At 46.4% G+C, this 26946-nt stretch overlaps 1 protein-coding gene across 3 annotated transcripts; it reads left to right on the top strand.

Annotated features, from left to right (window-relative positions):
- Positions 1–26946, top strand: ZNF627 (zinc finger protein 627). Of its 3 annotated transcripts, none has more exons than XM_021930718.2 (4): positions 1–206; positions 22339–22465; positions 22639–22699; positions 24507–26946. In XM_021930718.2, exons 1-4 carry the CDS (start codon positions 204–206, stop codon positions 25699–25701), a joined length of 1386 nt encoding a protein of 461 aa, XP_021786410.2. In that variant the 5' UTR covers positions 1–203; the 3' UTR covers positions 25702–26946. The 3 variants fall into 3 exon arrangements, with proteins under 3 accessions (XP_021786410.2, XP_031515741.1, XP_031515742.1); XM_031659881.1 differs by having other exon boundaries at positions 15–206; positions 22053–22465; XM_031659882.1 differs by lacking the exon at positions 1–206 and adding an exon at positions 21890–22202.

Genomic DNA, 26946 nt, shown 5'->3' with positions numbered 1-26946 from the left:
TCCATTCAGATGCGCCTGGGAGAGGAGGGCAGGGCCTGCGCCTCCCCACGGAGCCTTTGTTTCTGGCGTCAGCCCCCGCCCGGGCTCGCGTCTCCCTTTCTCCGAGAGGCCCAAGGTGTCTCCGCCGCAGCCTCTGTCGCACCGTGACCTGTACAGGTCGCGGGAGTCGTAGGGAAGGCGCTGGGACACCTGGAAACCGAGAAATGGTGCGTGTGAGGGGCCAGGCGTCCCCAGACCGGGGGGGAGGGGCTGGTTGGAACCGGCCGGAACCGGCTGTGGAGGGACCCAGGCCTCCCTGCCGCGACTCCGGGGTCTGGGACCCGAGTTCCCTGGCGCAGCTGGGCCCCCGGTCCCCTCGGCCGCAAGGTGGGGCTGGGCCAAGAGCTGGGACCCCGGGCGTCCTGTCTCGTCCCTGCGCGACGCCTGCGGCCCTGCAGCCCCGCGTCTCCCCAGATGGTGCGGGGGCCGTGGGAGGGTCATGGGGGGAATCCCGCCTCGGGTGTGGGGTTCGTGTGGCAGGAGCTGCGGTCTGTGGCCGCCCCCCCAGTCCCTTCTTTCTCCCTTTAAAAATTAAGAGTTTATTTGAGCAAACAGCGGTTCATCGGTGGAGAAGCTCTCGGTCGTGGTTTGTGGCTTGGGGATCCTTTGGAGGGGATGGAAGGAAAGGCTGTAAGGTGCAGGAGAAAGCGAACCAAAGTCAGTACTTGGTTGGTGACAGTTATGTAGTCGCCTTATTTGCTCTATCCAGGTGGACATTTTCTGCTTATGTAGTCAGAGGTGGATTGGTGGTTGTGGTTTAATAACCCTGAATTTTATTTCTCTATAAACTGGTAATTTATAAGAATTTCATTTGAGACTGGAGCGTGGTGCCTCACACCTGTAATCTCAGCGCTTTTGGAGGCCAAGACAGGAGGATCGCTTGGGCCCAGGAGTTGAAGACCACCGTCGCAATATAGCGAGACCCCATCTCTATTAAATTTTTTTAAATGAACATATTCATACTGAGACCAAAAAACTACTAAAATTTTTAAAAATATAAAATCAAATAAAAGAATTTCATTTGAGTTAGATTTTTGTTTCCTTGGATAGGAAACCAGGACACCATAGCCACAGCCTTCTAATTGCCTCCTAATTAATTATTTTAACACTCCCCAGGGGGACAGGGTCCCAAATCCTTGACCTTGTTCCCCTAGCCTGACTCCTCTAGGGCTTGTAAATAATTCTTGATACCACTTCTTTCACCATATTCCCAAAAGCTAACTCCAGTCATGACATGATCAATTCTTTGTCCTTTATTGCACATTTCAAACGAATTAATTTGTATTACTTTTTTCAAGGAGCGATTGATTGGTCTTTTAAAAATATTCGTTTTCTGTTTCTGAACATTTCACAGGAGAGGAAAGCAGGGAATACATGTATGAGACCCTGCTGTAAGAAAACCTTTGTGCCTCTTCTCCTTTTCTCTCTCCTAGGCACAGGGATGTTCTCAGAATGTCTTTTGGTTGGCCTGGTGCCATGGCTCACGTCTGTAATCCCAACACTTTGGGAGGCCAAGGCGAGAGAATCACCTGAGGCCAGGAGTTTGAGACCAGCCTGAGCAACATAGTGAGACCTGGACCCTAAAATAAAAAAAAACAAAAAACAGTGTCTTGGATTGGGGTTCCCCTTTGGAAACTTTAAACTGTGATGTGTCTTCAGAGCATCCTCCTTTCCTGGTCCTGGGCTTCAGGGCTGTTTGGGCTGACACAAGATGCCCACAGCAGCCAGATGTGTTCAAGGGTCTAGTGAATATCAGCCTGCTGAGTCTCCTCCCACCGGGCAGCCTGAAGTATGGGCTGGGGCCTCTTAGTGGAGGAGCTGGGTGTCCTGGGGTTGGAGGAGTCTCTTGATCTCCCATCCCTCTCAAAGCTCACCCCTGGGACACTCAGCTTTTTCTTCCCCTAATTCCAGATTCCATTCCTTGTGGGACACATTGGTGTCCAGCCAAATGGACGATGATATTGAGGGAAAAAACAGATACGATTCTTGCACTCTGGATTCTTTTAGACTAGTGAAGTGAGGAAACTTATCCCAAGGACAGGAAAAGCCATCCTATTGAGGTGATGCAAGAACCTGAAAAGCAAAATGTGCTTTAGGCAGACGGGGGACAGAATGCAATGTCTCTTGGAAGGGTGCTCACTGAGCCCTTCAGTGAGCAGTTTAGGGGGTGGGCGATATCCCAGGTAGTAGAATGACCTGACCTAGGCCAGGCACAGTGGCTCACACCTGTAATCCCAGCACTTTGGGAGGCTGAGGTGGGTGGATCACTTGAGGCCATGAGTTCGAGACCAGCCTGGCCAACATGGCGAAACCCTGTCTACTAAAAATACAAAAATTAGCTGGGTGTGGTGGCGGCTGCCTCTAATCTCAACTACTGGGGAGACTGAGGCATGAGAATCACTTGAACCGGGGAGGCAGAGGCTGCAGTGAGCCAAGATCATGCCACTGCACCCCAGCCTGGGTAACACAGTGAGACTCCTTCTCAAAAAAAAGAGAATGACCTGAAACTTGAGTCAGATATACCTCTGTTCCAGGTTAGCACAGCCCCTTCCTGGGTTTGTCTCCTGCAAAAGATTTGTTCACTTATTGGAGTTTTAGTTTAGTTTTTTTTTTTTTTTAAAGTAACTATAAATGTATTTCATCTGTAGAGCTTGAAATATAAGACAGTTTCCCAAAGAGGCAAGAAGGAAGTGGGTTTCAGAAAACATTAAATATCTAGTCTTATCTTTGTTAAAAATTACTACTTACGGCCGGGCGTGGTGGCTCACGCATGTAATCCCAGCACTTTGGGAGACCGAGGTGGGCGGATCATGAGGTCAGGAGATCGAGACCATTCTGGCTAACACGGTGAAATCCCGTCTCTACTAAAAATACAAGAAAATTAGCCGGGCGTGGTGGCGGGCACCTGTAGTCCCAGCTACTTGGGAGGCTGAGGCAGGAGAATGGTGTGAACCTGGGAGGTGGAGCTTGCAGTAAGCTGAGATCGCACCACTGCACTCCAGCCTGGGCCAGTGACAGAGCAAGACTCTGTCTCAAAAAAAAAAAAAAAAAAAAAATACTACTTTTTTCTTTCCCAAAGCAAGTGTTGTAAGTTTCTCAAGTGTGTTATCTTTTTGGGGCGGGGAGAGGGATGGAGGTGGTGATTTCAAATGGAATTCCAGGGCTTAGTGCTGGGAATACTACTAAGGAAAAGAAAGAGAGAAAAACTCTCTTCTATCATGACTGCAGAAAAATGAGTACTTTCCCACAAGTAAGTGTAGTAAATACATTGGTGAATTACAGAGATTCACCAAAACATCATTCCTCTGCTTTGCAGTGTGGCAAACTTGTGACAGTGGATAACTGTTCTCTTCCTGTTATCTCGACATCAGAGTTTAATGCGAAGTCCTAATAGGACAGGACTTGGCAACTCCTAAAAGTGTTCAAATATGATTTAGTACCTGATTTATTACCAGAGAGAGAATAAATAGCATTTATTGTCTGAAGAGGATGGATACTTTTACTTTTTCTGTTAAGGTATGAAATATAAGTGCCTTACAGTTTCCTTCCCTGCTATAAACAGTGAATGTGAGTGATTTTGCTGGATTCTTCAAACCCTGGGTATTTTTCTCATTGAAAATTAAGTGCATAACCTTGACTGGGAAACAGAGACAGCAGACTAGTGACTTCAAACTGAGGCCAATCTTGAGCCTTCAAAGAGAGGACATTATAGGCCCAGTTGTTCTTGCTGGGGAGCCTCCCCTGCAGTGTCCCAGCTGCTCACAACTGACGTTGGGTGGAGCCCTTTACACTGAGAGAAGCTCAGAGCCCCGGAAAGCTGGGGATCCACAGGCAGAGGGGGTTGAGGTGATGCCCTTCTGAGAATGTACTTGCTATTATCTTGGGTCTGTTTCTAGACATTTCTAATGGAATAAATCTGGATTTAGGTAAGGAGTGTTTTTTTTTTTCTTTTTACCTTTTTTGTTTGTGTGTGACAGGGTCTCACTCTATCTCAGGCTGGAGTGCAGTGGTGCAATCATAGCCCACTGTAGCCTTGATCTCCTGGACTCAAGGAATTCTCTCACCTCAGCCTCCCAAGTAGCTAGGACTACAGGCACATGCTGTGATGCCTGGCTTATATTTTTTAAAAAGTTTTTTAAATAGAGACGGGATATTATGTTGCCCAGGCTGGTCTCTAACCCCTGGCCTCAAGCAGTCTTCCCACCTTAGCCTCCCAAAGTGCCAGGATTACGGGGGGCGGGATTGGGGGGCGCGCTGCCACACCAGACAGGACTTTAGAAGACTTTCTTCTAAAGGAGAATTGAAAGGGAAGAAGGCACCAAGTGTAAAATCTGCAAGCAGCCAGGCACGGTGGCTCACCCCTGTAATCCCAACACTTTGAGAGGCCGAGGCGGGTGGATCATGCGGTCAGGAGATTGAGACCATCCTGGCTAACACAATGAAACCCCGTCTCTACTAAAAATATAGAAAAATTAGCCGGGTGTAGCAGCCGGTGCCAGTAGTCCCAGCTACTCTGGGACTGAGGCTGAGGCAGAAGAATGGTGTGAACCCAGGAGGTGGAGCTTGTAGTCAGCCAAGATCGCGCCACTGCAGAGCGAGACTCCGTCTCAAAAAAAAAAAAAAAATCTGCAAGCATCTCAGCCTGGGCTCAGTGGCTCACTCCTGTAATCTCAGCACTTTGAGAGGCTAAGGCTGGCGGATCACAAGGTCAGGAGTTTGAGACCAGCCTGACCAACATGATGAAACCCTGTCTCTATTAAAAATACAAAAATTAGCCAGGTGTGTTGGCGCGTGCCTGTAATCTCAGCTACTCAGGAGCCTGAGGCAGGAGAATGGCTTGAACCTGGGAGGCGGAGGTTGCAGTGAACCAAGATCACGCCACTCCATTCTAGCCTGGGCGACAGACAGAGCGAGACTCTTGTCTCAAAATGAATAAATAAATAAATAAATCTGCAAGCATCTCAAAGTTTAGACAGAAAAGAATTTTCTTTCATAGGAAGGAGCAAATGATGAGAAAGAAGGTGGGAGGTGGAAGACAGGATGCAGGGTGTACAATCCCACCTAGATCTTGAAGGCAATCTGTTCTTAGGAGGGTCATCAGAGGGATTGTGTATAGGCTCAGGCTGAGGGCGGGTCAAGGTTCAGGGGCTGGAGGAAGGAGAGAAACTTAACCAAGGTTTGGTTAACAGGTACTTTGTTCTGACTGATCACTGAAGACAAAGCTGTTCAGCTAATCAATTATGAGGAAAAGAAAGGGAATTTCTAGTCTGTGTGTGGCTTTGCCATAGGTAAAAAAGAAGTGTCATCTAAGTCATAATGAGAAGAGTGTTTCTTTGTGTAAGCGACTCCTGCAGAATACAAAAGATGGGGGAATTTCTTTAACCATAGCTATTTCCAGGATTACCTACCTATCCAATCTTCCGCCGCCATTTTCCCTTACATCCTTCCCTTCCATTTGGCCATTTTTGATTTCTATGCAGTTGCTGAGAAGTATGGGTGATCCCTGGGGCTTGTGACTGGCATCTGCAGTGGGGCAGTGTTATCGTCTGAGCCCTGAACCTGTGGGGTCCCTGTTAACTCTGGGTAGTGTCAGAATTGATTTGTTGAATGCTTAGTTGGTGTTGGAGAATTGGAGATTTAGTTGGTGTTCAGCAAATACCACACAGTTGGTGTCAAAAATGGTGTATGAAAAAAGACACTACAGATCAGAACCTTCACCTGACTGGGTAAGTGTTGGCTGTGAGAACTGAGACCCTGGAGGAGGGAGCATTTCCACACTGGGGAGAGGAGAGTAGGGTGTGTAAAACACCGGTGGACTCACCACCCAGGTTCATAAACGGATGTTGGGCATTTCTGGTATGTCCTGAGCTCATCTCCCTTCTGTACTCCCAGGTGACCAGGTCCTCATTTTTAAAAGGTGATTCTTAATAGTTTTACCATCTATTTATCATTAGGCTGAATTTTGCTTGGCTTTTCCTCTTTTGAGTTTTTAGTAAGTTATTACCATTAATATTATGCCAAAAAGGGTTTTTTTGTGGTTTCTTTGCCTGTTCGTTGCATGCATGCTGGTTTCTGCATTTAGTTTGGGGGTTAGGATTTCAGCCAATGAAATTTAATTTTTACGGGGGATGGTGGTGGAATACAAACATTCAGTCTGTTAACAACCCTAACTGTATTTTGTACAGCTTGGCTAGTCTTAGCCTTTTTTTTTTTTTTTTTTTTTTTTGAGTCTCACTCTGTAGCCCAGGCTGGAGTGCAGTGGTGCTCTTGGCTCACTGCAACCTCCGCCTCCGGGCTGAAGCGATTCTCCCACCTCAGCCTCCCAGCAAGCTAGGACTACAGGTGCACAGTACCACACCAGCTAATTTTTGTATTTATTTATTGATTTATTTTTTTGTAGAGACGGGGTTTTGCCATGCTGTCCAAGCTGGTCTTGAACTCCTGGGCTCAAGCAATTCACCCGGCTATGCCTCCCACAGTGTTGGGATTATAGGTTGTGAGCCACTATGCCTGGCCTTATTTGTGTCTGTTTTTTGTGCAAGTGATATCATCCTATATGTTATATTGTATGTCATCTGTCTATTTCACATAGCCGTGAATCTTCCATGAAATGGTATTTTATTCACTATTTTACTTAATAAACTTTATGATTTAGACCAGTTGCAGTTTGACAGAAAAATTGAACAGATAATATGTAGCCTTTCCATATTCTCCTCCACAGGTCATTGTTTTCCCCTACTTTTCTTTTTTTTCTTTTCTTTTTTTTTTTAGGAGACAAAGTCTTGCTCTGTCGCCCAGGCTTGAGTGCAGTGGTACAATCACTGCTGACTGCGGGCTAGAGCTCCAGGGCTCAAGTGATCCTGCCGCCTCAGCCTCCCAAGTAGCTGGGACCACAGGTGTGCACCACCACACCTGGCTAATTTTTTTTTTTTTTTTTTTTTGTAGATGGGGTCTTACTATGTTGTCCAGGCTGATCTCTAATTCCTGGGCTTAAGCGATTCTCCCACCTTGGCCTCCCAAAATACATAAATATGGTATCATATTTATCATATATATCATACAATTGATGAATCAATATATCATATATGATGGATCAGAATTGGTGAGCCAATATGTTACTAACTAAAGTTCAGACTTCATCAAAATTGGTAATTTTTGTTCTTCGAAGGACACCAAGAACTTGAAAAGATAATTCACGAAGTGGAAGAACAACTTGCAAATCCTGTATCTGGTGGGGAATCGTATTCAGAAGCAGCCTGAGTCTCAGTCCCCTCCATCACACTCCATCAGGGTGGGGACTGAATTGGCAGCCAGGACTCCCAGGTATCCTGTCCCATCACTGTAGGAGGCAGTCTACCTCCTGGACCTCTCTGAACAGTTGTGCACCTGCAATCCTGGATCTCACCCAGATCATGGGGTGACAACAGGAAGTGGCCATCCAGAGAGAAATCTGAGCCTGGTGTTTTGGGTTTGTGGGTGGGAGGTACTCTCAGGACAACCTCCCCCTCCGTGGAGTCAGACTTGGGTGGGCCCAGCAGAATGGCATGTGTGGTTCCCAGCTCCTTCATCCCCAGTGGGAGGGAGCCTGTCATCCCCTATGCATTCCAGATATATGAAGCAGGGTCTCAAGTTTACAGCCTTGTTCCCTGTTAAAGAGAGATTGCCCTGGAAACTTGTTAGGAATGTCAAGAACAGTTTATTCAGCACATTGCAGTGAGTCATGACAGCTGTAATAGGGGAGGGAGATTGAACTCAACCTTGAATGCAGCAAGAATATTATTGGATTTATAGCCAATGGACAAGGTGAGGGAGAGAATGGAACTTGGTTGGGTCTCATAGGTGGTGGAAAAAGAACTTGATTGGATATTAAGGTAGGAGGAGTCTCTATAAACTACCTCAGATAGATTCTTGCTGAAACCGACTTCTGCAGGCCAGTGCCAAGGCCTAGTCAAAAAGAGGGCTCTGAGGAGCTTGACTCAAGTTTGGTGAAGGAAGGAGTACTTGAGACCTCTTCAGCCTAGTTTTTCTTTTCTTGTTTTTTTTTGAGATGGAGTCTTGCTCTGTCTCCCAGGCTGGAGTGCAGTGGTGCGATCATGGCTCTCTGCAACCTCCACCTCCCAGGTTCAAGCAGTTCTCTCCCTCAGCCTCCCAAATAGCTGGTTTTTACAGGTACCCACCACCACGCCTGGCTGATTTTTTTGTATTTTTATTAGAGACAAGGTTTCACCATCTTGGCCAGGGTGGTCTTGAACTCCTGACCTCGTGAGCCACTACATCTGGCCTCTTCAGCCTAGTTTATCCCAGGGCTCTGTATTACTCTGTTTTTGTGCTGCTAATAAAGACATACCCAAGAGTGGGTAATTTATAAAGGAAAGAGGTTTCATTGACAGGTCAGTATGGCTAGGGAGGCCTCAGGAAACTTACAATTATGGTGGAAGGGGAAGCAAACATGTCCTTCACATGGCAGTAGCAAGGAGAAGTGCAGAATAAAGGTTGGGGAAGCCCATTATAAAACCAGATCTCATGAAAACTCACTGTTATGAGAACAACATGGAGGTAATCACCCCAATGATTAAATTATCTCCCACTTGCTCCCTCCCATGACACGCAGGGATTAGGGGAACTATAAGAGGATATTTGGGTGGGGACACAGCCAAATCATATCATTCCACCCCCAGCCCCTCCGAAATCTCATGTCCTCATATTACAAAACAATCATGCCCTCCCAATGGTCCCCCAAAGTCTTAAATCATTCCAACATTAGCTCAAAAGTACAAGTCCAAACTCATCTGAGACAAGGCAAGTCTCTTCTGCCTATGAGCCTGTAAAATCAAAAACAAGTTAGTTACTTCCTAGATACAGTCAGGGTACAGGCATTGGGTAAATACACGCATTCCAAATGGGAGAAATTGGCCAAAATAAAGGGGTAGAGGCCCTATGCAAGTCCAAAATCCAGTAGGGCAGTAATTAAATCTTCAAGCTTTGAAATAATATCCTTTGACTCCATGTCTCACATCCAGGTCACGCTGATGCAAGAGGTGGGCTCCCTCAACATTGGGCACCTCTGCCCCTGTGGCTTTACAAGGTACAGCCCCCACTCCTTGCTGCTTTCATGGCTGGCATTGAGTGTCTGTGACTTTTCCAGGTGCAAGGTGCAAGCTCTCAGTGGATCGACCATTCTGGGGTCTGGAGGACGGATGGTGGCCCTCTCCTCACATCTCTACTAGGCAGTGCCACAGTGGGGACTCTGTGTGGGGGCTCCAACTCCCATATTTCTCTTCTGCACTGCCCTAGCAGAGGTTCTCCACGAGGGCTCCGCCCCTGCAGCACAGCTCTGCCTGGAGATCCAGGCGTTTCTACACATCCTCTGAGATCTAGGCAGAGGTTCCCAAACCTCAGTTCTTGCCTTCTGTGCACCCACAGGACCAACACCACATGGAAGCTGCCGAGGCTTGGGGCTTGCACCCTCTGAAGCCATGACCTGAATTGTACTTTGCCTCCTTTTAACAATGACTGGAGTGGCTGGGCACAGGGCACCAAGTCCCTACGGTGCATATAGCAAGGGGCCCTGGACCAGGCCCAGGAAACCAACCAGTTTTTCCTCTTAGGATTCTGGGCCTGTGAAGGGAGGGGCTGCCATGAAGGTCTCTGATGTGTCCTGGAGACATTTTCTCCTTTGTCTTGGCAGTTAACATTTGGCTCCTCATTACTTATGCAAATTTCTGTAGCTGTCTTGAATTTCTCCCCAGAAAATGGGTTTTTCTTTTTTTTTTTTTTTTGAGACAGAGTTTTGCTCTTGTTGCCCAGGCTGGAGTGCAATGGCGTGATCTTGGCTGGCTACAGCCTCCACCTCCCGGGATCAAGCGATTCTCCTGCCTCAGCCTCCCGAGTAGCTGGGATTACGGGCATGTGCCACCACAGCCAGCTAGTTCTGTATATTTGGTAGAGAAGGGGTTTCTCCATGTTGGTCAGGCTGCTCTCAAACTCTGGATCTCAGGTCATCCGCCCGCCTAGGCCTCCCAAAGTGCTGGATGACGGGCATGAGCCACCACGCCCGGCTGGGTTTTTCTTTTCTGTTCCATTGTCAGGCTGCAATTTTTCCAAACTTTAATGTTCTGTCACCTCTTGAATGCTTTGCCGCTTAGCAATTTCTTCCACCAGGTACTGGAAGTCATCTCGCACAAGTTCAGAGTTCCACAGATCTCTAGGGCAGGGGCAAAATGCCGCCAGTCTCTGCTAAAACATAACAAGAGTCACCTTTGCTTCCAGTTGCCGACAAGTTTCTCATCTCCATCTGAGACCACCTCAGCCTGGACTTTATTGTCCATATCACTGTCAGCATTTTGGTCAGAGCTATTCAATAAGTCTTTAGGAAGTTGAGACTTTCCCACATCTTCCTGTCTCTTGAGCCCTCCAAGTCTCTAGGACATTCCAAACTTTCCCACATTTTCCTGTCTTCTGAGCACTCTAAACTGTTCCAACCCCTGCCTGTTCCCCAGTTCCAAAGTTGCTTCCACATTTTCAGGTATCTTTATGGGAGAGTACCCCACTACCCAGTACCAATTTACTGTATTAGTCCATTCTCACGCTGCGAATACATACCTAAGATTGGATAATTTATAAAGGAAAAAGGTTTAATTGACGTACAGTTTAGCATGGCTGGGAATGCCTCAGAAAACTTAATCATGATGGAAGGGAAAGCAAACGTGTCCTTCACATGGTGGTAGCAAGGAGAACTGCAGAGCGAAGAGGGGGAAAAGCCACTTATGAAACCATCAGATATTGTGAGAACTCTATCATGAGAACAGCATGGGGGTAACTGCCCCCATGATTAAATTACCTCTTACTGGGTCCCTTCCACAACATGTGGGGATTATGGGAACTACAATTTAAGATGAGATTTGGGTGGGGACACAGCCAAACCATATCAGGCTCAAAATAAGTTCCTAAGTTTCTGGTTTCCCTTGCCACAATCCCAAATGTCAACTTCCCCTCTCCAGTTGACACGATCTTCAGTTTTGTCTCCCCCATGCTAGATTTGAAGCAGTTGTAATATTTTAGTTGTTTATAATTTTCCATAGAATAATAAATAGCCATTTTAAAGATTTATCTTTTTGTCAGTGTATATTTTACATGAGACAAAATCTATTCAAGTGGTGAGTAACCATTTGAAATCACATTGTGTAAAATGTGTGTCCTTAATGATCTGTGGTGTTAAGCATCTTTATATGTGCTTATTAACCATTTGTGTATATCGTGGAGAAATGTCCATTCAAGTTCTTTGCCCATTTATTATTTATTTATTTTTATTTTCACTTTTTTTTGGTAAGTGCTGTGATGCCCAGGCTGGATTTGAACTCCTGGGCTTGAGATCCTTCTGACTGAGGCTCCTGAGTAGCTGGGATTACAGATGTGTTCCAGCATGCCCAGCCAATTTTGCCCATTTTCTTTTTTTTTTTTTTTGAGACGGAGTCTCACTCTGTCGCCCAGGCTGGGGTGCAGTGGCCGGATCTCGGCTCACTGCAAGGTCCGCCTCCTGGGTTCATGCCATTCTCCTGCCTCAGCCTCCCGAGTAGCTGGGACTACAGGCGCCCGCCACCGCGCCCGGCTAGTTTTTTGTATTTTTTAGTAGAGACGGGGTTTCACCGTGTTAGCCAGGATGGTCTCGATCTCCTGACCTCGTGATCCGCCCGTCTCGGCCTCCCAAAGTGCTGGGATTACAGGCTTGAGCCACCGCGCCCGGCCCCATTTTCTAATCAATGTGTTTTTTGCTGGTTTGTTACAACAACTTACTCTTTTTTTTTTTTGAGACAGGGTCTTGCTTCGCTGCCCAGCCTGGAGTGCAGTGGTGCCATCTCGGCTCACTGCAGTCTCCGCCTCCTGAGTTCAAGCCATCCTCCTGCCTCAGCCTTCTGAGTAGCTGGGTCTAGAGGGCATGCCACCATGCTCAGCTCATATTTGTATTTTTTGTAGAGACAGGATTTCGCCATGTTGTCCAGGCTGGTCTTGAACTCTTGAGCTCAAGTGGTCTGCCCACCTCAGCCTCCCAAAATGCTGGGATTATAGGCATGAGCCACCACATCCAACGATTTATTATTATTATTAATTGTGGTTATAAAAATAATAAAAAATCTACCATCTTAAGCATTTTTGTATACAGCTTAGTAGTGTTAACTATTCTCACCTTGTGCAACCAAACTCCAACAATTTTTCCCATTCTCTCAAATTTATTTTTTCTTCAAGGTGGTTAATTTTATCTTCAAGTTAGCTGATTCTTATTTTGCTTGCTCGAATTTGCCATTGAACACCTATAGAGAAATTTTCATTTTAGTTGTGCTTTGCATCTTCCAGATCCATACTTTCAGTGTAGTCTTTTAAGAAATAATTTGTGTGTGTGTGTGTGTGTGTGTGTGTGTGTGTATATATATATATATATATATTTTTTTTTTCCCTCCCCCCGAGACTAAGTCTCGTCCTGTCACCCAGAGCTGGAGTGCAATGGTGTGATCTCAGTTCACTGCAACCTCCGCCTCCTGGGTTCAGGCAGTCCTCCTGCCTCAGCCTCCCGAGTAGCTGGGATTACAGGTGCCTGCCACCATGCCTGGCTAATTTTTTTGTATTTTTAGTAGAGACGGGGTTTCACCATGTTGGCCAGACTGGCCTTGAACTCCTGACCTGTGATCCACCCACCTTGGCCTCCCAAAGTGCTGGGACTGCAGGCATGAGCCACTGCACCTGTAATTTTTTGTTGATATTATTGTATGCATCCTTTTCTTAGTTTTCTTTCTTTCTTTCTCCATGGTTGTCTTTACTACTTTGAGCATAGTTAAGGCAGTTGCTTAAAGTCTTTGTCTAGTGAATTCAATAACTGGGGATTCTCAGAGATGGTTTATCTCAATTATTTCCCATTGATGAGCCATATTTTTCTGTCTTCTTTATGATTTTGTTTTTGTTGAAAAGTGGGATTTGAATTTTTTCTTTTTCTTTTTCTTTTTTTTGAGACGGAGTCTCGTTCTGCTGCCCAGGCTGGAGTGCAGTGGCGCCATCTCAGCCTCTACCTCCCGGGTTCAGGCAATTCTTTTGAATTCTTTTGCATTATTTTTGAATTCAATTCTTTTGAATTCTTTTGAACCCAGAAAAGGTCTTTTCTGGAAATGCGTTCTTTCCTGGGCATGAAGGGAGCATTCTCAATTCCCCAGCATACCTGGGTTTTTTGAGTATCCTAATTTCTGAAAGAAATTTTTCTCCTCAGCTTTTCTTCCCAGGCTTTAGATGGTCTATCATATGTCTCAGCCATAATCTGTTGGCCCATTTTCTTCCCAGGCTTTAGATGGTCTATCATATGTCTCGGCCATAATCTGTTGGCCCAGGTAGCTTCAGGGTTTTTGTTTACTTTATGACATTTCAAGCAATTGCTGCCAATTTTTTTTTTTTTTTTTGAGACGGAGTGTTGCTCTGTTGCCCAGGCTGGAGTGCAGTGGCGCAATCTCGGCTCACTGCAAGTTCCGCCTCCCGGGTTCACGCCATTCTCATGCCTCAGCCTCCCGAGTAGCTGGGACTACAGGTGCCCACCACCACGCCCGGCTAATTTTGTGTATTTTTTTTTTTTTTTTGAGACGGAGTCTCACTCTGTTGCCCAGGCTGGACTGCAGTGGCTGGATCTCAGCTCACTGCAAGCTCCACCTGCCGGTTTACGCCATTCTCCTGCCTCAGTCTCCGGAGTAGCTGGGACTACAGGCGCCTGCCACCACGCCTGGCTAGTTTTTTGTATTTTTTAGTAGATCCGGGGTTTCACCGTGTTAGCCAGGATGGTCTCGATCTCCTGACCTCGTGATCCACCCGTCTCGGCCTCCCAAAGTGCTGGGATTACAGGCTTGAGCCACCGCGCCCGGCCAATTTTGTGTATTTTTTAGTAGAGACGGGATTTCACCGTGTTAGCCAGGCTGGCCCTGAACTCCTGACCTCGTGATCCGCCTGTCCTGGCCTCCCAAAGTGCCAGGATTACAGGTGTGAGTCACCGTGCCTGGCCGGTTGCTGCCAGTTCTTAACCCTGCTTGGCTTTCATGTGCCAGTTGGCAGCTTGTGTATTTCATAGAGAAATGGCTATTCAAATTCTTTGCCTATTTAAAAATCTATTTGGGTTTTTGAAAATAATTTTTAATTGTAAAATAAATGCATAACAGAAAATTAATCCATAATTAGGTGTACAGTTCAGTAGTATTAATTATACTTATCTCATGTAACTATTCTGCAGAAAATTTTCATCTTGCAAAAGTTAAAATTTATAGCCATTGAACAGCCACTTCCTTTCACCCTCCTTGCACTGGTGGCAACTACCATCCACTTCCAGCTTTTATGTGTTTGACAACCTCACAGGAGTTATTGAAGAACCATATAATACATAATTTTTGACTGGCTTATTTCACTTAGCATAATGTGCTGAAACATCCATTTTATCCATTTTATAGCATGTAACAGATGTCTTTTTTTTTTTCTTCTTTTTTTGAAATAGAGTCTCACTCTGTCACCCAGGCTGGAGTGCAGTGGCACGATCATAGCTCACTGCAGCCTCAACCTTCAGGGATTAAGGGATCCTCCCACCTTAGCCTCCTGAGTAGCTTGGACTACAGGCATGCACCCCCACCACCAAATAAAATTTAAAAATTATTTTTGTAGACACAGACTCTCACTATATTGCCTAGGCTGCTTTTGAACTTTTGGGCTCACACAGTTCTCCTGCCTTGGCCTCTCAAAGTGTTAGGGTTACAGGCATCAGCCACTGCGTGTCCTAGATAAAAATACTAAACAATATCTCAAGCCGGGCATGGTATCTCATTCCTGTAGTCTCAGCACTTTGGGAGGCTGAGCCAGGAGGATCACTTGAACTCTTGAGCTCAGGGGTTTGAGACCAGCCTGAGCCGCATAGTGAGACTCCATCTCTACAAAAGATAAAAAATTTAGCGAGTTGTGGTGGTGCATGCCCCTGGTCCCAGCTACTTGGGAGGCTGAGGTGCGAGGATTGTGTAAGCCCTGGGAGGTCCAGGCTACAGTGAGCTGAGATCACACCACTGCATTCCAGCATGGGCAACAGAGCAAGACCCTGTCTCAAAAAAAAATCTCATTGTATATATTGTTAAATACAATTTATGGGAGGCCATTGTCTTGAACTAAGCATCTGCACTAGGCCCAAACAGCCTAGACGAGAGTGGTGTCTCATGGAGGGTGCCACATAATCATACGAAACTTTAAAATAGGCCAGTTTTCCAAAACACCCGGGATTCATAGCAGCCAATCAGAAGGGTCCCAGCTAACCTGAGTCAACATGATAAGGAAGTCACCTCTGCTTTAGTCCTATAAGGAAAATAATTTTGAAATGATGTAACTCTTTGTTGTTGTTGTTGTTGTTGTTTTTGTTTTGAGATGGAGTCCGCTGTGTCGCCCAGGCTGGAGTGCAGTGGCGCGATCTCGGCTCACTGAAACTCTGCCTTCCAGGTTCAAGCGATTCTCCTGCCTCAGCCTCCCAAGTAGCTGGGACTACAGGCATGTGCCACCACGCCTGGCTAATTTTTTGTATTTTTAGTAGAGATGGGGTTTCACCGTGTTAGCCAGGATGGTCTCAATCTCCTGACCTCGTGATCTGCCCGCCTCAGCCTCCCAAAGTGCTGGGGTTACAGGCATGAGCCTCTGCTTCCAGCCCTTTTTGTTTTTATTTCTGCTTTCTTCACCCCTTTTCTGCCTGTAAAGCCCACCTCCTCTACTCAATTTGAAGAAAGCAAAGAATTTTCATTTGAATAACTTGAGCTCTTTCAAATTAGGCCCAGAGGCGTTCAAATGAGACAGCAGTCGCGTTCTGCTGCCTCAGAGCTATGTATTCATCTCTTGGAACTGCTTGCTATTGCTACAACTAGCTATAAATTAACCTAATGCCACACAGACATCCTATCCTACACCTTATAGCATAACAGTGTATATAGCCAGTCATTAATGAATATTATTTCTGTAAACCAGTGGGAATTCCTGACAACTTTGTATCAGCCCACCCCCTTTGTCCCCTTTTTGCCTTTAAAAATCCACACGTGGCCGTGTGGCCGTGTGGCCGGGCATAGTGGCTCACGTCTATAATCCCAGCACTATGGGAGGCTGAGGCGGGAGGATTGCTTGAGCCCAGGAGTTTGAGACCAGCTCAGGCAACATAGTGAGACCCTGTCTCTACAAAACAATAAAACAGACCGGGCGCGGTGGCTCATGCCTGTAATCCCAGCACTTTGGGAGGCCAAGACGGGCAGATCACGAGGTCAGGAGATAGAGAACATCCTGGCCAACATGGTAAAACCCATCTCTGGCCGGGCGCGGTGGCTCAAGCCTGTAATCCCAGCACTTTGGGAGGCCGAGACGGGTGGATCACGAGGTCAGGAGATCGAGACCATCCTGGCTAACACGGTGAAACCCCGTCTCTACTAAGAAATACAAAAAACTAGGCCGGGCGCGGTGGCTCAAGCCTGTAATCCCAGCACTTTTGGGAGGCCCAGACGGGCGGATCACGAGGTCAGGAGATCGAGACCATCCTGGCGAACACGGTGAAACCCCGTCTCTACTAAAAAATACAAAAAACTAGCCGGGCGAGGTGGCGGGCGCCTGTGGTCCCAGCTACTCGGGAGGCTGAGGCAGGAGAATGGCGTAAGCCCGGCAGGCGGAGCTTGCAGTGAGCCGAGATCGCGCCACTGCACTCCAGCCTGGGTGACAGAGCGAGACTCCGTCTCAAAAACAAAACAAAACAAAAAAAAAACTAGCCGGGCGAGGTGGCGGGCGCCTGTAGTCCCAGCTACTCGGGAGGCTGAGGCCGGAGAATGGCGTGAACCCGGGAGGCGGAGCTTGCAGTGAGCTGAGATCCGGCCACTGCACTCTAGCCTGGGCTACAGAGCGAGACTCCGTCTCAAAAAAAAAAACAAAAAACAACCCATCTCTACTAAAAGTACAAAAATTAGCTGGACATGGTGATGTGTGCCTGTAGTCCCAGCTACTCAGGAGGCTGAGGCAGGAGAATCGCTTGAACCCAGGAGGTGGAGGTTGCAGTGAGCCGAGATTGCGCCATGGCTCTCCAGCCTGGCAACAGAGCGAGACTCTTTCGCAAAAAATAAAATAAAAATAAAACAGTAGTCAGATGTGGTAGTGTGCACCTGCAGTCCCAGCTACTATGGAGGCCGAGGTGCGAGGATCATCTGAGCCTAGGGAGGTCGAGGTTGCAGTAAGTTGTGATTATGCCACTGCACTCCAGCCTGGGTGACCGAGTGAATATTAGCCTGGATGACCAAGTGAGCGTAGTACCTGATAGGTTTCTTTTCCACCCTCACCCTCTTCCAACCCTCCCACTTCAAGTAGGCCCCAGTGTCTGTTGTTCTCATCTTTGTACCCATGCCAGCACCATGGGTACAAAGTGAGACTGTCTAAAACAACAACAACAACAAAACCTCGTGTAACTGCTGCTAATTAGAGTATATGTTCAGGGCAACTTGAATCTGTACTCCTGGGTTGCAGTCCTCAGCTCTGGCCCCAGTAGACTGTCCATTTATATTGATTTCACCTAAGTTTCTTCCTTTTAGATCAACAAACTTATGGAGTGTCTTTCTGTTTCATAGATGGGATGCTTCTTGATTCATGACTCGCTAATAATAGCCAATTAGATCACTGAACTCTTTGTTGAAATGTTTTCTTTCTTTTTTGAGACTGAGTCTTGCTCTGTTGCCCAGGCTAGAGTACAGTGGCATGATCTCAGCTCACTGCAACCTGTACCTCCCAGGTTCAAGTGATTCTTCTGCCTCAGCCTCCGGAGTAGCTGGGACTTCAAGCGTGTGCCACCACACCTCACTAGTTTTTGTATTTTTAATAGAAAAAACATGGTTTTACCATGTTGGCCAGGCTGGTCTTCAACTCCTGACCTCAAGTGATCTGTCTGCCTTGGCCTCCCAAAGTGCTGGGATTACAGGTGTGAGCTACTGTGCCTGACCCCAAATTCTTGACCTTCTTGCCAACACTTGTTCTTTGGAGTAGTTAATTTTTGTTGTGAGTCATAGGAGTTCTTTATATGTTCTTGATACTGACACCTTGCCAGATATAGGATTTGCTGATACTTTTTACAATTCCCTGATTGCCTTTTCCCAGTGTTGATAGTGTCTTCTGCACACAGAATTATTAATTAATTAATTATTATTTATTTATTTATTTAGAGACAGGGTCTTTCTCTGTCGCCTAGGCTGGAGTGCAGTGATGATGTGATCCCAGCTCACTGCAGTGTCAACCTCCTGGACTCAAGGAATCCTCTTCCCCCAGCTGCCTGGCCCACACAAGTTTTTTATTTTGATGAAATAAAATTTGTCTTTTTTTTTTTTTGAGATGGAGTCTTGCTGTGTTGCCCAGGCTGGAGTGCAGTGGCGCAATCTCAGCTCACTACAAGCTCCGCCTCCCGGATTCATGCCATTCTCCTGCTTCAGCCTCCAGAGTAGCTGGGACCACAGGCGCCTGCCACCACGCCTGACTAATTTTTTTGTATTTTTAGTAGAGACGGGGTTTCACTGTGTTAGCCAGGATGGTCTCGATCTCCCAACCTTGTGATCCACCCACCTCAGCCTCCCAAAGTGCTGGGATTACAGGCGTGAGCCACCGCGCTCGGCCAAAATTTGTCTTTTTTTTCTTTTGCGAACCGTGTTCTGGTGTTTTATCCAAGAAATCAATGCCAAACCCAGTGGAAACTTTTGTCCTGTGTTTTTGTTTAAAAAGGAAAATTAGAACACAGTTAAAAGATCCGGTTGGCTTTTATTTGCGATTCATGAATTGGTGTGCCATCCCATTCTATAAGATAGAATAAGAGCTCCCGCTGGGCATGACGGAAGGGTGGTTTTTGTAAGGAACGAGGGACACAGAACAGCAACAAAGCAGATTGGTTAACATTGGGTTACTTTTATGGAAAGGGTAAAGCAGAGGGGATGGCCTTATTATGCCAGCTGAGATTGACTGGGCCCTTTCCTATTGGTTGCTGTGAGTCTCCTGTTTTGGGGAAAAAATGGGTATGTTTGAGGATCTACCTGCTTCTTTAAAAATTTTAGTTTGATCATGTGGCACTTAGCATGAGTGACTCCATTTTGGTTTGGTCTCATTTCTTGGGGCCTAGTATAGGATCTTAGTCCAAAAAAATGGCCTGCATAATTTTTTTCTTTTTTTTTTTGGAGACAGAGTCTCGCTCTGTCACCCATTCTGGAATGCAGTGGCGTAATCTCGGCTCACTGCAAGCTCTGCCTCCTGGGTTCACGCCATTCTCCTGCCTCAGCTTCCCGAGTAGCGGGGACTACAGGCGCCCGCCACCACGCCCGGGTAATTTTTTTGTATTTTTAGTAGAGACGGGGTTTCACCGTGTTAACCAGGATGGTCTAGATCTCCTGACCTCGTGATCCGCCCGCCTCAGCCTCCCAAAGTGCCGGAATTACAGGCGTGAGCCACCGCACCCAGCCAGTCTGCATAATTTTTACTGTTTTCTTCTAAGAGTTGTTTAGTTTGTGCTGTTAACCTTTAGGTCTTTGATCCATTTTGATGTCATTTTTGTATGTGAGTTGAGGGTCCAACTGCTTTTTTTTTTTTTTTTCTTTTGAGATGGAGTCTCACTCTGTTGCCCAGGCTGGAGTGCAGTGCTGCGATCTCGGCTCACTGCAACCTCTGCCTCCCGGGTTCAAGCGATTCTCCTGCCTCAGCCTCCCAAGTATCTGGGACTACAGGCACGAGCCCACCATGCCCGGCTAATTTTTTTGTATTTTTAGTAGAGGTGGGGTTTCACCATGTTGACCAGGCTGGTCTGGAACTTCTGACCTCAGGTGATCTGTCCACCCCGGCCTCTCAAAGTGCTGAGATTACAGGCATGAGCCACCGCGCCCGGCCCCAACTGCATTTTTTCACGTGTAGATATCCAGTTTTTCCAGAACCATTTTTTTTTTCAACTTTTATTTTAGGTTGAGGGAGTACCTGTGCAAGTTGGTTACATGGGTAAATTGTGTGTTACTGGGGGTTGGTGTATTTCATCACGCAGGTAGTGAGCATAGTACCTGATAGGTTTCTTTTCCACCTTCACCCTCTTCCAACCCTCCCACTTCAGGTAGGCCCCAGTGTCTGTTGTTCTTGTCTTTGTACCCATGCCAGCACCATTTTTTGAAAAGTATTTTTTTCCAATAATGAATCTGGGCACACTTGCCAAAAGTCATTTTACCATTTATGTATGTGTACCTCCCCTCACCTCCTCCCCTCCCCTCCCATCTCCCCTTCTCTCCCCCTCCCATCTCCCCTCCCCTCTCCATGTCCCTTCCCCTCTCCCCTCCCCTCCCATCTCCCTCCCCTACCCCCTCACCTCCCCTTCCCTCCCATATCCCCTCCTTTCCTCTCCCCTCCCCTCCCCTCTCTCCTCCCCTCTCTCCTCCCCTCTCCTCTCCTTTCCTTTCCTTTTTCCTTTCCTGACATAGGGTCTCACTTGGTTTCCCAGCCTGGTCTTGACCACTTGGCCTCAATCCATCCTCTGGTCTTTGGCCTCCCAAAGTGCTGGGATTACAGGTGTGAGCCACCACTCCTGACCTTACCTCTTTTTTTTAAAACGACTAATGTAAAAAAATACTTAATAGACAAGAGGTCTCGCTATGTTGTCCAGGCCAGTCTTGAACTCCTGAGCTCAAGTGATCCTCCTGCCTCCATCTCCCAAGGTGTTGGGATTACAGGCATGCGCCACCACACCTGGCCAGATTTTTACTTACTTTTTTTTTGTTTTTTTTTCGAGATGGAGTCTCACACTGTTGCCCGGGCTGGAGTGCACTGGCGTGATCTCAGCTCACTACAACCTCTGCCTTGCGGGTTCAAGCAATTCTCCTGCCTCAGCCTCCTGAGTAGCTGGGATTACAGGCACCCACCACCACGCCTGACTTTTTTTTTTTTTTTTTTGGTATTTTTAGTAGAGACAGGGTTTCATTATGTTGGCCAGGCTAGTCTCGAACTCCTGACCTCAGGTGATCCACCTGCCTCTGCCTTCCTAAGTGCTGGGATTACAGGCGTGAGCCACTGTGCCCAGCCAGATTTTTGCTTCTTAAATTTATCCACACTTAGCCTTCAGTAATTCATCAGTTGCAAGTTAGGTTTTCCTACCCCGTACTGCTTCCCACAGAGATTTTGCTATGGGAGTCTGTTCTAGTAAGTTATGACTCTTTTTTTTTTTTTTTTTTTTTTTGAGACGGAGTCTTGCTCTGTCGCCCAGGCTGGAGTGCAGTGGCCGGATCTCAGCTCACTGCAAGCTCCGCCTCCCGGGTTCACGCCATTCTCCTGCCTCAGCCTCCCGAGTAGCTGGGACTACAGGCGCCCGCCACCTCGCCCGGCTAGTTTTTTGTATTTTTTAGTAGAGACGGGGTTTCACCGTGTTAGCCAGGATGGTCTCGATCTCCTGACCTCGTGATCCACCCGTCTTGGCCTCCCAAAGTGCTGGGATTACAGGCTTGAGCCACCGCGCCCGGCCTAGTTATGACTCTTTATCTGTTAGGTTGGTGGGATCCTGTCTAAAATCTAGTACCCAGATACTGTCAAAGCTCAAACTTTGTGCACAAGTGTTTCTTTTTTTTTTTTTTTGAGACAGAGTCTTGCTCTGTCGCCCGGGCTGGGGTGCAGTGGCCGGATCTCAGCTCACTGCAAGCTCCACCTCCCGGGTTTACGCCATTCTGCTGCCTCAGCCTCCGGAGTAGCTGGGACTACAGGTGCCCGCCACCTCGCCCGGCTAGTTTTTTGTATTTTTAGTAGAGATGGGGTTTCACCGTGTTAGCCAGGATGGTCTCGATCTCCTGACTTTGTGATCCGCCCGTCTCGGCCTCCCAAAGTGCTGGGATTACAGGCTTGAGCCACCGCGCCCGGCCGTGCACAAGCGTTTCTAAAGATACACAGTCTCAGAGTGGCTAACGTTCACTTTTTTCTGCACACTAGTTACTACATGTTTGTTACAACAGGTGCTACAGACCCACCTTACAGAGAGACATTAGGGGTGGCCCAGGCAGTACATACTTCTCCCACCAGACAGGCATGTTCCTGTTGTGCTGGTGCCAGTTCAGTTCTAGCAGCAGAATTGCTTTGTGGAAAGAAGTGAGTCTAGACGGAGGGTAAGTTTGATGACTGTGGAATCTTGAAATAAATGTTTGGAGAGCACAGCATCCTGAGAACTTCTTGGGAATAAAGTCTAGGCCCCCAGTGCTGTCAGTCTCAACCTTCCTCCTCCACACATGTGGGATGTTTTAGGACTCAGTGGCCTTTGAGGATGTGGCTGTGAACTTCACCCTGGAAGAGTGGGCTTTGCTGGATCCTTCCCAGAAGAATCTCTACAGGGATGTGATGCGGGAAACCTTCAGGAACCTGGCTTCTATAGGTAAGGGTGACAATATACCTTCACTTAGTAAACTAGAGAACAGGTGTTTCTAGCTCCTTAACTCTTCGGGGAATAAACCTGGCATGGGTGCAGGGAATTGTGAATATAGAATCTAACATGTTTTTCATAATTTTGTACTAATTCATAATGACTTTTCTGGGTCTAAATTTTAGGAAAACAATGGGAAGACCAGAACATTGAAGACCCATTCAAAATTCCCAGGAGAAATATAAGGTAATTTGCACTCACAAAATAAAGCCCTGTTCCTTGAGAGCATTTCATATTGTTAGGAATTTTTTTTTTTTTTTTTTGAGATGAAGTCTCACTGTGTTGCCAGGCTGGAGTGCAGTGGTGCAATCTCGGCTCATTGCAACCTCTGCCTCCCAGGTTCAAGTGATTCTCTTGCCTCAGCCTCCTGAGTAGCTAAGACTACAAGCATGTGCCACCACGCCCAGCTAATTTTTTGTATTTTTAGTAGACATAGGGTTTCACCATGTTGGCCAGGATGGTCTTGATCTCTTGACCTTGTGATCTGCCCGCCTCGGTCTCCCAAAGTGCTGGGATTACAGATGTAATCCACCGTGCCCGGCAGGAATTTTTTAAAACAAGCAAACAACATATAAGCCCAGTTTCAAACTGGTTTGTTTTTAGAAAATCTTCTCTAAGCTAGGCATGGTGGCTGACGCCTGTAATCCCAGCACTTTGGGAGGCTGAGGTGGGCAGATCACAAGGTCAGGAGATCGAGACCATCCTGCCTAACACGGTGAAACCACGTCTCTACTAAAAATACAAAAAAAAAAGTTAGCCGGGCATGGTGGCGGGCGCCTGTAGTCCCAGCTACTCAGGAGGCTGAGGCAGGAGAATGGTGTGAACCTGGGAGGCGGAGCTTGCAGTGAGCTGATATCACGCCACTGCACTCCAGCCTGGGTGACAGAGGGAGACTCCATTTCAAAAAAGAAAAGAAAATCTTTTCCAAAAACATAGTTAAGTGTAACATAGATGTTCAGTGTTTGCAAAATAGTTCACTTGTAGACAGTATTAAGAAACCTCATATGAATATGAATATCTTTTTTTTTTTTTTTTTTTGAGAGGGAATTTCACAACTCATTGCCCAGGCTGGAGTGTGAGGGTACCATCTTGGCTCACTGCAACCTCCGCCTCCTGGGTTCAAGCAATTCTCCTGCCTGAGCCTCCCGAGTAGCTGGGACTACAGGTGCCCGCCACCACGCCTGGCTAATTTTTTGTATTTTTAGTAGAGATGGAGTTTCACCGTGTTGGCCAGGCTGGTCTCGAACTCTTGACCTCAGGTGATCCACCTGCCTCAGCCTCCCAAAGTGCTGGGATTACAGATGTGAGCCACCACATCTGGCCATGAATATCATTTTCTTTTCTTTTTTTTTTGAGACAGAGTTTTGCTCTTGTTACCCAGGCCGGAGTACAATGGCATGATCTCGGCTCGCTGCACCTCTGCCTCTTGGGTTCAAGCAATTCTCCTGCCTTAGCCTCCTGAGTAGCTGGGATTACAGGCATGTTCCACCATGCCCGGCTAATTTTTTTTTTTGTATTTTCAGTAGAGACAGGGTTTCTCCATGTTGGTCAGGCTGGTCTTGAACTCCCAACCTCAGGTGATCCGCCTTTCTTGGCCTCCCAAAGTGCTGAGATTACAGGCATGAGCCACTGCGCCTGGCCATGAATATCATTTTTTGATAATAGGTATGGTTGTGACCTATTGCAGACCATTTAGTCCATTCATGTTCAAACAATTGAGACAGGCATAAAATGTACACTTTCCCTGATAATGTTAAAAGTGTGAGTCCAAGGCCAGGCACGGTGGCTCACACCTGTAATCCCAGCACTTTGGGAGGCAGAGGTGAGAGGATCCCTTGAGCCTTGGAGTTCAGGGTTCACACCTGGTCAACATAGTGAGATTCTGTCTCTGTGTTTTAAAAAAAAAAGTGAATATAAGTCTAATACCTATTAATGAATATAAAATCATTTATAAACAAAACGTTAATAATGTGCTTCTCATTTTTCCCACAAGTCATATTCCAGAGAGACTCTGTGAAGGTAAAGAAGGTAGTCAAGGTGAAGAAGGCTTCAGCCTGATGCCAGATGGTATTCTGAACAAGAAAACTCCTGGAGTAAAACCATGCGAACGCAGTGTGTGTGGAGACGTCGGCACGGGTCCTTCATCCCTTAGTAGGCACATCAGAGATCACACTGGACGTGAACCAAATGCATATCAGGAATATGGAAAGAAGTCATATACACGTAACCAGTGTGGACGAGCCTTGAGTTATCATCGCTCTTTTCCAGTACGTGAAAGGACTCATCCGGGAGGAAAGCCCTATGATTGTAAGGAATGTGGAGAAACCTTTATTTCTCTTGTAAGCATTCGAAGACACATGTTAACGCATAGGGGAGGTGTACCTTACAAATGTAAGGTGTGTGGGAAAGCCTTTGATTATCCCAGTTTATTTCGTATACATGAAAGAAGTCACACTGGAGAGAAACCTTATGAATGCAAGCAATGTGGGAAAGCCTTCAGTTGTTCCAGTTACATTAGAATCCACGAAAGGACTCACACTGGAGATAAACCCTATGAATGCAAGCAATGTGGGAAAGCTTTCAGTTGTTCCAAGTACATTCGAATCCATGAACGAACTCACACAGGAGAGAAACCCTACGAATGTAAACAGTGTGGTAAAGCCTTTAGGTGCGCCAGTTCTGTTCGCAGTCACGAAAGGACTCATACCGGAGAGAAGCTTTTTGAATGTAAGGAATGTGGGAAGGCTTTGACTTGTCTCGCAAGTGTTCGAAGACACATGATAAAGCACACTGGCAACGGACCTTATAAATGTAAGGTGTGTGGGAAAGCCTTTGATTTCCCCAGTTCATTTCGAATCCATGAAAGGACCCACACTGGAGAGAAACCCTATGACTGTAAGCAATGTGGGAAAGCCTTCAGTTGTTCCAGTTCATTTCGAAAACATGAAAGGATTCACACTGGAGAGAAACCCTATAAATGTACAAAATGTGGGAAAGCCTTCAGTCGCTCCAGTTACTTCCGAATCCATGAAAGAACTCATACTGGAGAGAAACCGTATGAATGTAAACAATGTGGGAAAGCCTTCAGTCGATCCACTTACTTTCGAGTACATGAAAGAATTCATACTGGAGAGAAACCCTATGAGAACCCCAACCCTAACCCTTCATTTGTCCCAGTTCTTTCATGAGCATGAAAGGAGTCACGTAGAGAAACCCCATGAAAGTAAGAAATTCGGGAAAGCCTTCAGTCCTTTCTGTTTCTTTCAACTACGTGAAAGGATTCACAGTGGAGAAAGACCCTGTAAGAGAATTGGCTTTAAATTACAAGAGACTTGTGATAGGACAGTAAAACCTAGAGTTGGAGTTGGATCTCTGGGTTGTGTCGTGTCAGTGTTGGTAGGTTAGGAACTAGATTTCCCAGAATCCATTCCGTTTGTGATTCCATGATACAATTCACCAGTAACCTATCTTACATGAGGTTTGGAAGGAAGTTAAGAAGGCATTAGCCATGGTTTGGAAGCACCATACAGGGAGACAGCAATGTGAATACAGGCTGTATGGACACCTGCTTCCATCCCATTTTCCTGCTTCTTTGGGTTGCCAATCAAGAGTATCCTCAAAATGACTTGACTTTAATTTTCTCGGAAGTGATAGGTTTCCACACAGGTCTCCAGAAGCCCCACGTTGAATATCCATCCACACTTTGGTTTTCCTTCAGACATTATCATGTGTGAACTAGGCAACTAATTCAGACTGTCCTGGTTGGGAATATTCTCTGATGCTCTGACTCCCCTAATCTGTAGACTGAATTAGCAGAAGGTCTAATTTGTGTGGTAAGCACCTTTGTTCTTACCAGTAGTGACTGTATTCTTGATTGAGCCTGACAGCTACCATGCTGCTGTCAAAACCAACCAGAGGGGAGCTTGTTCAGCTGCTGTACTGTGCAGTGACTGGCCTCACCCAGGACCTTGATGTGAGAATAAGCACCTTCCTCTATCAGGAAATTTCAAGTGTTTCCTATTATTCATAGCTCAATGTAATGCCTCAGTTCATTTTCAGTTGTTTGATTATATGTGACTAATATGTATTTTTTATTCAAACAAGACTTCTGTACATGTTTCCTAGAAACAGTTTAACAACTGTCTTCAGTCTTGGATTACATCAAGTTTATAATTTTGGCGAATTATTTGTTAAGACACTGAAGTCAGCGTTAACCATGTGCATACAACTTAAGGAATTTTTTCCTCCTCATGTAAATTTTACTTTTCATGCTTATATAGTTTCAACTTTTATCTTCATAGTAATTTCTCATCTACTCATAATACCAAAAGTTAAGTCATGCTGTTTTGTGTGCTCTCTTGCTAAAGACCACAGAGACCATACCTGTTGTCAAAGAGGGTGTAATAAATTGTAATAATAATTATGACCACAAA

The sequence above is a fragment of the Papio anubis genome, chromosome 20 (assembly GCF_008728515.1).
Source record: "Papio anubis isolate 15944 chromosome 20, Panubis1.0, whole genome shotgun sequence".
NCBI classification, from domain to species: domain Eukaryota; kingdom Metazoa; phylum Chordata; class Mammalia; order Primates; family Cercopithecidae; genus Papio; species Papio anubis.
The sequence above is the reverse complement of the archived record's forward strand: the minus strand, read 5'-3'. Positions and strand labels throughout refer to the sequence as shown.

Excerpts from the sequence above, each read along its gene's own strand:
- ZNF627 (XM_021930718.2), top strand. Across the intron at positions 22,466-22,638 it reads CAGGAACCTGGCTTCTATAG|GAAAACAATGGGAAGACCAG; the intron begins GTAAGGGTGACA and ends TCTAAATTTTAG. Across the intron at positions 22,700-24,506 it reads ATTCCCAGGAGAAATATAAG|TCATATTCCAGAGAGACTCT; the intron begins GTAATTTGCACT and ends TTTTCCCACAAG.